This window comes from Hyla sarda, chromosome 1 (genome assembly GCF_029499605.1).
Source record: "Hyla sarda isolate aHylSar1 chromosome 1, aHylSar1.hap1, whole genome shotgun sequence".
Classification (NCBI taxonomy): domain Eukaryota; kingdom Metazoa; phylum Chordata; class Amphibia; order Anura; family Hylidae; genus Hyla; species Hyla sarda.
Window position 1 is genome coordinate 39676466 of NC_079189.1, and position 11239 is coordinate 39687704.

The window sequence follows — 11239 nt, forward strand, 5'->3', positions numbered from 1 at the left end:
ACTACTCTATAAATAGAACACTACTATACCCGACATGACTGGACCACTGGATATGACCATAATATAATTCTATACTACTACTCGCTGCTCCGCTCTGCTCTGTTCCTATGGGCGCACGCACGGGACGTCAGTGACGTCCCTGTGTGCGACACCTCCTGGCGGCCCCTGTGTTTTTAAAGTTAATGCGGGCCGCAGAAAGGTAACCAGGACATTCTCGGGACACAGGGATGTCCTGAATGTGAAGGGGCAAATTAATCTCCCTGGATCCACCACTGCTATACGTAGAACACTACAACACCCAACATGATTGGACTGCTAAACATGACCATAATATTACTCTATTCTACTCTATACATAAATTACTATAACCTCCCAACATGACTGGACCACTGAACATGACCATGATACAATTCTATTATGCTCCCTACGTAGAACTGTCCACCCCCCCCCCCCCCAACATTAACTTTGAGGCAAAGTTGCCTAGAGGTGTATGTGTGTATTCCTAGTTAGTTAACATATTAAAGGGGTTGCCCCCACCTCATTCCGGGTTTTACAGAGCCAAGGCGGGAAATTTACACAATTTGTGTTACTTCCATTGACTTTAAAGCGGGCTACTCCTACTTTGATTTAAAGCGGGCTACTCCTACTGTTTACCTAACTCTGAAAAATACGTAAACAGTGGGGCGCAGGGGCTACGCCGTTTGTGTATCTTCCATTAAAGTCAGTGGGAGTTTCCGCAAATTGCGTAACTTTTCCTCCTCAGCTGCTTTCGGCTTTCCCGACCACCTCCAGCTGCTGCAAACAGGCAGGAGCTGGCCCGGAAAACCCGGAATGATTAAGGTCACAAACATTTATGCATTGTAAAAAAAAAAAAAAACAGAGTTATACTTTGATACAAAGTTGCATGAAGGTGCAGGGTTATCATATCAGGTAAAGGGTGTCCGCTATCTGTTAATATTGGTAGACCTTATAGTATTTGTAGTCATTTTCCAATCTGCAGGACATTTTATGTAAGGAAATTTAAAGGGGTACTCCGGCGGAAACCTTTTTTTTTTTTTTTTTTTTTTTTTTAAATCAACTGGTGCCAGAAAGTTAAACAAATTTGTAAATTACTTATATTAAAAAATCTTAATCCTTCCAGTAGTTATTAGCTGCTGAATACTACAGAGGAAATTATTTTCTTTTTGGAACACAGTGCTCTCTGCTGACATCACGAGCTCAGTGCTCTCTGCTGACATCTCTGTCCATTTTAGGAACTGTCCAGAGCAGTATATGTTTTTTCTATGGGGATTTTCTCCTACTCTGGACAGTTCTTAAAATGGACAGAGATGTCAGCAGAGAGCACTGTGCTCATGATGTCAGCAGAGAGCTCTGTGTTCCAAAAAGAAAGAGATTTCCTCTGTAGTATTCAGCAGCTAATAAGTACTGGAAGGATTCAGAATTTTTTTTTTTAATAGAAGTAATTTACAAATCTGTTTAACTTTCTGGCACCAGTTGATTTAAAAAAAAAGAAAAAGTTTTCCACCGGAGTACCCCTTTAAGGCTTTGCATACTCAACCTATATCTTCATATAGTACGGCGAAAGTTCCGGAACAATGCTTTCCCCGCAAGTGCACGCATATTGCACACATTTGGGGAGATTTATCAAAACCTGTGCAGAGGAAGGGTGGTGCAGTTGTCCATAGCAACCAATCAGATCGCTTCTTTCATTTTTATAAAGGCCTGTGACAAAATGAAAGAAGTAATCTGATTGGTTGCTATGGGCAACTGTACCACTCTCCCCCACTGTGCCCGCATACTGCTAAAAGGTGTCCACATAGTGCCATACAATGCCCATAGAGCGTCGGCAAGGGTCTTTGCCCACATAATGCAGTGCTCAGATAGAGGCGCATAGCGCTAACTTGGCGCCATATTGGGGAAGAGTTATCAAATTTGTGCAGAGGAAAAGCTGACCAGTTGTCCATAGCAACCAATCAGGTCGCTTCTTTCACTTTTAAAAAGAAAACTGAAAGAAGCAATCTGATTGGTTGCTAGGGGCAACTGGTCAACTTTTACTCAACACAGGTTTTGATAAACTTCCCCCATTGTGTCCACATAGAGTAATAGACTAATATCAGGTTAAAAAGAGAAAATTTAACTATAAAATAACAGATGCTGGGACATGAGATTATATAAAAACAGTGTTCCCCAACCAGAGCGCCTCCAGCTGTTGCAAAACTACAACTCCCAGCATGCCCGGACAGCCGAAGGCTGTCCGGGCATGCTGGGAGTTGTAGTTTTGCAACAGCTGGAGGCGCTCTGGTTGGGGAACACCAATATACAAGCTTGTCAATAGTGGAAAGTTCATTATGACGACACGAGCACTGTGGTCAGTACAGTATCACGGCCGCTGTGCATTGTGGATTCTAGCCGCGCCACAGACAGTAAGAAAAAACAACTAAACCACAGATACGTTTCATTTCCTTCAAAAACATAACTACAGAAAAGTTTCATTTTTTCCCTTTTTACATTTTTCGGACATTGCTTTTCATAATGCACCTCCTGACGACTCACAAAGAGGAGAGAAATGAAACTGTAGCATAATGGCCATTGTCATCTACAGACCTCCATTATTATAATTTAACCCCTTAAGGACCCAGCCATTTTACACCTTAGGACCCGGCCATTTTTTGAACATCTGACCACTGTCACTTTAAACATTAATAACTCTGGAATGCTTTTACTTATCAATCTGATTCCGAGATTGTTTTTTCGTGACATATTCTACTTTAACATAGTGGTAAAATTTTGTGGTAACTTGCATCCTTTCTTGGTGAAAAATCTCAAAATTTGATGAAAAATTTGAAAATTTAGCATTTTTCTAACTTTGAAGCTCTCTGCTTGTAAGGAAAATGGATATTCCAAATATTTATTTTATTTTATTCACATATACAATATGTCTACTTTATGTTTGCATCATAAAATTGACAAGTTTTTACTTTTGGAAGACATCAGAGGGCTTCAAAGTTCAGCAGCAATTTTCCAATTTTTCACAAAATTTTCAAACTCACTATTTTTCAGGGACCAGTTCAGGTTTGAAGTGGATTTGAAGGGTCTTCATATTAGAAATACCCCACAAATGACCCCATTATAAAAACCGCACCCCCCAAAGTATTCAAAATGACATTCAGTCAGCGTTTTAACCCTTTAGGTGTTTCACAGGAATAGCAGCAAAGTGAAGGAGAAAATTCACAATCTTCATTTTTTTACACTTGCATTTTCTTGTAGACCCAATTTTTGAATTTTTACAAGGGGTAAAAGGAGAAAATTTATACTTGTATTTGAAACCCAATTTCTCTCGAGTAAGGACATACCTCATATGTCCATGAAAAGTGTTCGGCGGGCGCAGTAGAGGGCTCAGAAGCGAAGGAGCGACAAGGGGATTTTGGAGAGTACGTTTTTCTGAAATGGTTTTTGGGGGGCATGTTGCATTTAGGAAGCCCCTATGGTGCCAGAACAGCAAAAAAAAACACATGCCATACCATTTTGGAAACTAGACCCCATGAGGAACGTAACAAGGAATTAAGTGAGCCTTAATACCCCACAGGTGTTTCACGACTTTTGCATATGTAAAAAAATAAAAATAAATTTTCACTAAAATGTGTGTTTCCCCCCAAATTTCACATTTTTGCAAGGGTTAATAGCAGAAAATACCCCCCAAAATTTGTAACCCCGTCTCTTCTGAGTATGGAGGTATCCCATAAGTTGGCATGAAGTGCATTACGGGCGAACTACAATGCTCAGAAGAGAAGGAGTCATATTTGGCTTTTTGAGAGCAAATTTTGCTCGGGGGCATGTCGCATTTAGGAAGCCCCTATGGTGCCAGGACAGCAAAATAACCCCCACATGGCATACTATTTTGGAAACTAGACCCCTTGAGGAATGTAACAAGGGGTACAGTGAGCATTTACCCCCCACTGGTGTCTGTCAGATCTTTGGAACAGTGGGCTGTACAAAATTTTTTATTTGCACAGCCCATTGTTCCAAAGATCCGTCAGACACCTGTGGGGTGTAAATTCTCACTGCACCCCTCATTACATTCCGTGAGGGGTGTAGTTTCCGAAATGGGGTCACGTGTTTTTTTTTTTCTTTTTTGCGTTTGTCAAAACCGCTGTAACAATCAGCCACCCCTGTGCAAATCACCTCAAATGTACATGGCGCACTATCCCTTCTGGGCCTTGTTGTGCGCCCCCAGAGCACTTTGCGCCCACTTATGTGGTATCTCCGTAGTCAGGAGAAACTGCATTACAAATTTTGGGGGGCTTTTTTCCCCTTTACCTCTTGTCAAAATGAAAAGTATAGGGCAACACCAGCATGTTAGTGTAAAAAATTTTTTTTTTTTTACACCAACATGCTGGTGTAGACCCCAACTTCCCCTTTTCATAAGGGGTGAAAGGAGAAAAAGCCCCCCAAAATTTGTTAGGCAATTTCTCCCGAGTACGGCGATACCCCATATGTGACCCTAAACTGTTTCCTTGAAATACGACAGGGCTCCGAAGTGAGAGCGCCATGCGCATTTGAGGCCTGAATTAGGGATTTGCATAGGTGTGGACATAGGGGTATTCTACGCCAGTGATTCCCAAACAGGGTGCCTCCAGCTGTTGCAAAACTCCCAGCATGCTTGGACAGTCAACGGCTGTCCGGCAATACTGGGAGTTGTTGTTTTGCAACAGCTGGAGGCTCCATTTTGGAAACAGTGGCGTACCAGACGTTTTTCATTTTTATTGGGGAGGGGAGGGGGGCTGTGTAGGGGTATGTGTATATGTAGTGTTTTTTACTTTTTATTTTATTTTGTGTTAGTGTAGTGTAGTGTTTTTAGGGGACAGTCACGCGGGCGGGGGGTTACAGCGAGTTTGAGCTGCCGCGCAAAATTTGCTGCATCGCAAACTTGAAGCCTGATACTCACTGTAAGCCCCCTGCCCATGTGAATGTACCCTGTACATTCACAGGGGGGGGGGACCTCCAGCTGGTGCAAAACTACAACTCCCAGCATGCACAGTCTATCAGTGCATGCTGGCAGTTATAGTTTTGCAACAGCTGGAGGCACACGGGTTGGGAAACACTGAGTTAGGAAACAGACAATGTTTCCCAACCAGTGTGCCTCCAGTTGTTGCAAAACCACAACTCCCAGCATGCCCAGGCAGCCGAAGGGCATATTGGGAGTAGTGGTTACGTAACAGCTGGAGGAGAACAGTTTGGGGACCACTGTGTAGTGGTGTCCAAGCTGCAGCCCTCCAGATGTTGCAAAACTACAACTCCCAGTATGCCAAAACTGTCCAGGCATGCTGGGAGTTGTAGTTCTGCAACATCTGAAGGGCCAGATGTTACAGAACTACAACTCCCAGCATGCCTGGACAGTAAGGGCATGCTGAGGATGTGTAGTTTTGCAACATCTGGAAGGGCACAGTGGTCTCCAAACTGTGGACCTCCAGATGTTGCAAAACTGCAACTCCCAGCATGCCCAGACGCCAAGGGCTGTCTGGGCATGCTGGGAGTTGTAGTTTACAGGGTCCCATTACAGCAATGCATGTCGCTTTACGGCGACGTGCATTGCTGTAAAGGGCCCGACCGCGGCTGAAGATCAACTCACCTGTCGCCGCCGCCGCCTTCTTCCTCGCCGGGATCCGGGTCTTCAGGGACGAGGTAAGTACCGGGGCCGGTCCCCAGCACTCCCCCGTCCCCCGCCGCGTCCTCCGGTCTTCCTCCCGTCCTCTCCGGACTTTCAGGGGCCGGGCAGGACGGGAGGAAGTAACCGCCCCCCCCTCCTGCGATTGGTCGGTTAGTTAACCGACAGATCGCAGGGTATAGGAGGAGGTGGCAGGTTTGCCACCTCGCTCCTATACGTTAGCATGGTCCTGGCTGTCTGTGACAGCCGGGATCATGCGAAATTACCGGGCGGTCGGGTCCCAGAGACCCGATCAGCCCGGTATCGCCGCAGATCGCAAGGGCGATTTCCCTTGCGATTTTCGGCGATCGCCGACATGGGGGGCCTACATGGCCCCCCTCGGCGTTTGCCCTGGATGCCTGCTGAAGGATTTCAGCAGGCATCCGCTTCCGATCTCTGCCCGGGGCGCGGCAGAGACCGGAGAAACACCAGGACGTACTAGTACGTCCTGGGTCCTTAAAGCCCAGGGTGCCAGGACGTTCTAGTACGTCCTGGGTCCTTAAGGGGTTAAAGGGGTACTACCGAAGAAAACTTTTTTTTTTTTTTTTTAATCAACTGGTGCCAGAAAGTTAAACAGATTTGTAAATTACTTCTATTATAAAATATTAATCCTTCCAGTACTTTTTAGGGTCCGTATACTATAAAGGAAATGGTTTTCTTTTTGGAACACAGAGCTCTCTGCTGACATCATGACCACAGTGCTCTCTGCTGACATCTCTGTCCATTTTAGGAACTGTCCAGAGTAGCATATGTTTGCTATGGGGATTTTCTCCAACTTTGGACAGTTCTTAAAATGGACAGAGATGTCAGCAGAGAGCACTGTGCTCGTGATTCAGCAGAGAGCTCTGTGTTCCAAAAAGAAAACCATTTCCTCTGTAGTATTCAGCAGCTAATAAGTACTGGAAGGATTAAGATTTTTTAATAGAAGTAATTTACAACGGGAGTACCCCTTTAATGTAAGACAACAACATTGTGAGGGGTCACGTTTGTGGGAAACTTGTAAGGCTCGTCTATGGTAAAAAAAAAAAGTTGACTTTTTTTTTTTAAAGGGGTACCCGGGTAGAAATTATTATTACTATTTTTTTTAAATCAACTAGTGACAAAGTTGAACAGATTTGTAAATTACTTCTATATAAAAATCTTAATCCTTCCAGTACTTATCCAGCTGCTGTATACTAGGAAGTTGTGTATTTTCTTCCAGTATGACCACAGTGCATTCTGTTGCTACCTCTTTTCCTGTCAGGAACAAATCCCCATAGCAAACTTCTCCTGCTCAGGACAGTTCCTGACATGGACAGAGGTGTCAGCAGAGAGCACTGTGGTCAGACTGGAAAGAACAACTCAACTTCCTTTGGAGCATACAGCAGCTGATAAGTAAGGCTGTCCGGGCATGCTGGTAGTTTTGCAACAGCCGGTGGTACCCTAATTGGAATAAACTGATGTAGGGTCATGCTCATGTACAGCTACCACATGTTAATGGGGACAATTTGGATGCCATCGTAGTGTCCAGAGCATGGAGGCACTACCAGGAGACAGGCCAGTACATCAGGAGACATGGAGGAGGCCGTAGGAGGGCAACAACCCAGCAGCAGGACCGTTACCTCCACCTTTGTGCAAGGAGGAGCAGGAGGAACACTGCCAGAGCCCTGCAAAATAACCTCCAGCAGGCCACAAATGTGTCCACTCAAACAGTCAGAAACAGACTCCATGAGGGTGGTATGAGGGCCCAACATCCACAGGTGGGGGTTGTGCTTACAGCCCAACACCGTGCAGGACGTTTGGCATTTTCCAGAGAACACCAAGATTGGCAAATTCGCCACTGGCGCCCTGTGCTCTTCACAGATGAAAGCAGGTTCACACTGAGCACATGTGGCAGATGTGCCAGAGTCTGGAGACGCCGTGGAGAATGTTCTGCTGCCTGCAACATCCTCCAGCTTGACCGGTTTGGAGGTGGGTTAGTAATGGTGTGGGGTGGCATTTCTTTGGGGGCCGTACAGCCCTCCATGTGCTTGTCAGAGGTAGCCTAGCTGCCATTAGGTACCGAGATGAGATCCTCAGACCCCTTGTGAGACCATATGCTGGTGCGGTTGGCCCTGGGTTCCTCCTAATGCAAGACAATGCTAGACCTCATGTAGCTGGAGTGTATCAGCAGTTCCTGCGAGAGGAAGGCATTGATGCTATGGACTGGCCCGCCCGTTCCCCAGACCTGAATCCGATTGAGCACATCTGGGACATCATGTCTCGCTCCATCCACCAACGCCACATTGCACCACAGACTGTCCAGGAGTTGGCGGATGCTTTAGTCCAGGTCTGGGAGGACATCCCTCAGGAGACCATCCACCACCTCATCAGGAGCATGCCCAGGCATTGTAGGGGCGTTATCAAGACGGTAAAACGGAAAAATTCTGTCCGGAGATTCAGAATGCTACCGGCGCCGAATAGGTCAGCACAAGGACCATGCAGGTATAGCTGTCAGAATAAAAAAATGTACTGTATTTTCTGGCGTATAAGACTACTTTTTAACCCAGAAAAATGTTCTCAAAAGTTGGTTGTCATCTTATAGGGTGGGTGCTGCAGTCTGCTGGGACGCCCGGGGTAGGGATAGAGAGCAGCGCTGAGCCCAGAAGAACACACATTTTCCAACTGTCCGTCCCGCCCTTGTATGTATCCTATTACCGTACCTCTTTCTCTGCCTCTCAGATCTCGCTCCTGAGGACTGCAGGGAAACGGTGTGCATGTGTGAGATCTGAGGCGGCACAGGCGTGAATGTGTAAGATCTCAGAGGCGGCGCAGGTGCTCATGTGCAAAATCTGACAGGCGGCGCTGGTGTGCATTTGCGAGATCAGAGGCGGAGAAGGAGGTATGTTAATGGGATACAAGGGTGGCGCATGTGTGAGATCTGAGAGGCAGAGAAGGAGGTACGGTAATAGGATACAAGGGTGGGCCAGACGGGTGAAAGAGGCATGTACCGCTTTGATCGTCTTGGAGACAGGGAGGGCTGGGCAGACAGGGAGAGCTGACCAATCCAAGTAGGCTGTGTATACAACAACCAGTCAATCACTGGTAAGGTACCGTACATTGCGGTAGAGGGGTAGTCTTATACAGCGAGTATATCCAAACTCTACATTTTAACTGTAAAAGTTGGGGGTCGTCTTCTACGCTCAGTCGCCTTATGCGCCGAAAAATGCGGTATTTAAAAAAATAAAATAAATAAATGTAAAAGTATGTCAGCCATGCCCTCATCATGGACGCTACTTTAATAAATTTGGCACAATTTGCCCATTTGTGCCATCCTGTAAATTAATGCACCCTACCACATTGTATTAATCAATCTACCTCTATATTTGCAGCAGAACCCATTGGTGCCATTGATGGATATTTAACCCTCATTTGTAACCATTCTGTTTTTACAGGTCCATGGAGGAGAATAATGGTAATCTGATTGCGCAAAAAAGACAGATTTAACGTGTCGCCTTCTCTGTAGACTTTCTGCTTGCCGTTGATGCCACAAGCACGTCATAGAAGATCCTCCTTGTACTCTACAGACTTGTACTGCTGCCTCTACATCATGACCTAGGAATAAACCGCTTAGAGCATCAAATATCTATTTCTGGATGCAGCATCGTGCATTAGGATTTCACCGACCTATGGAAAGATTTATTTATAGAATTGTTCTTGGGTTCTTTGAAGTCTAGGTGACATTTTTGAGATAGAAAGGGACACAACCGGTCTATTCTTTAGTAGACCGTCATGGTGCAACCAGCAACCCTGTTGGCTAAAGCTGGTTTTTACATGAATGGAATACGTCCTCCCCGTATTCCTGTGGGTCTCATAAAGTATTGATATGTAAATAGGCTTAATTTTTTTAAAGATTATCTCCATGTTATATCCTCTCTGAGAGAATTCTGAGTTAATAAAGGGGAACTCTTCTGTTCAAGTTCTTCATCTTTCGGTCAAAGTTAAGAATGGTTCCAACTAGACCCATCCTATCCTGCATAAGGCTGGGTTCACATTTGTCCGGCGATACCTAATGGGAATGGGTGACAAGGCTGGATGCCACAAGCTGGATCTTATGTATACCACATCCCACCCGTTGCTCCATAGGCTGAAATGGGACACAACATTGGACCACCGGCATCTGATTGGCTGTATCAGCGGTACACCCTTTACCGGCTCAGTCTGACCCAATCTGAATTATCTCTGCCCGGGCCAGAACAGCTCCCTGCCCACTCTATGCCATCCCTACTTGCTTTAGAACACTCTCAGCCAGACCATCCACCTTGCCCATTTCTTTGTCCTGGCCAGCCTTGATGTGACGTTGGCTTAGCCAATCAGATGCCGGGATGTAGAAAACTTCAGTACACCAGCAACGGCAGGCTGGATGGTAAATATTCCAGATGAATGGGAATGAAGCCTCACACAGACAACTCATTGATTTGAATGGACCTTGTGTAATGCTTAGTTTCTCCTCTAGTGGCGCTGCAGGGAGACTGAACACTTAAGGCTAGGTTCAGACTACAGAATCTCCGGGCAGAAAATTTCTGCCCGTAGATTCTGAGTGGGGCCGGCGCTGACTGAATCAGTCGGCGCTAGGACCGCACGGACACTGCAGTCTCTAATAGACTACAATGTGTTCCGCGCCGATTTCCGCCTGAAGAAAGAGCAACCCCTTTCTTCAGGCGGAAATTTCCAAGAGGATTTTCCGTTCACAAATTCCGAAGTGTGAATTTGCGAACGGAAACCCATTCACTATACAGTACATTTTAGCAAGCGGAATTTCCGCCTACAATTTCAAAGCAGAATTGCAGGCGGAAATTCCGTAGTCTGAACCTAGCCTTAGAATGAGGTTTTCTCACAGACTACAGATAGTCATTGTGGTCCCTCCTAATAATAAGGGATTATGCAGTGTCAGCAAACGCCTTTAAAAGGGGTATTCAGCTCCTAGCATGCATGGACAGCTATTGGCCACAGTTTAAAGGGGTACTCCACTCTCTAGCATTTGGAAGTGAATGTTCCGAACGCAGTTTCCGGGCCACGGGGGGGGGGGGGGGCGGCCATGACCCTTGTGATGTCATGCCCCCTCAATGCAAGTCTATGGGAGGGGGCGTGACTGCCGTCACGCCCCCTCCCATAGACTTGCATTGAGGGGGAGTGACCATGACATCACAATGGGCGTGTCCGACCCCCCCCCGTGGCTCTAAACCAGTGTTCGGAACATTTACTTCTGAACGCTGGCCAGTGGAGTACCCCTTTAAAGACTACTGTTTTAAAAGCGTGATGATAAACATCCTATAACAACTACACTTTACCTTCAGTATCTATGTTTTTTATTTCCATTTGCATCAGTTGACATAATTTCGACCAGATTTCTTGCCAGTGATACAATGCTATACGGGTGTATGTAACGGCTGCCTCTTGCTGTGGCTTATAAAACTGTGTCATGCTATTGCACCTGTGTGTACAGGCTGCACTTCATATTCCAAATGGCTGATATTATAATTGTTGGTTGGTTATTTCTTCTTCTTAATGTTTTTT

General features: G+C 45.7%; 1 protein-coding gene across 2 annotated transcripts in view; it reads left to right on the forward strand.

Moving 5' to 3' along the window:
* Positions 1 to 10732, forward strand: part of CD8A (CD8 subunit alpha) — a 72776-nt gene extending 62044 nt beyond the window's left edge. For both annotated transcript variants that reach the window (XM_056554228.1, XM_056554229.1), the window contains exon 6: positions 9118 to 10732. In XM_056554228.1, the coding sequence (XP_056410203.1) occupies positions 9118 to 9169 (52 nt within the window). In that variant the 3' untranslated portion in view covers positions 9170 to 10732. The remainder of the gene's footprint in view (positions 1 to 9117) is intronic.
* The last annotated feature ends 507 nt before the right edge of the window (positions 10733 to 11239 follow it).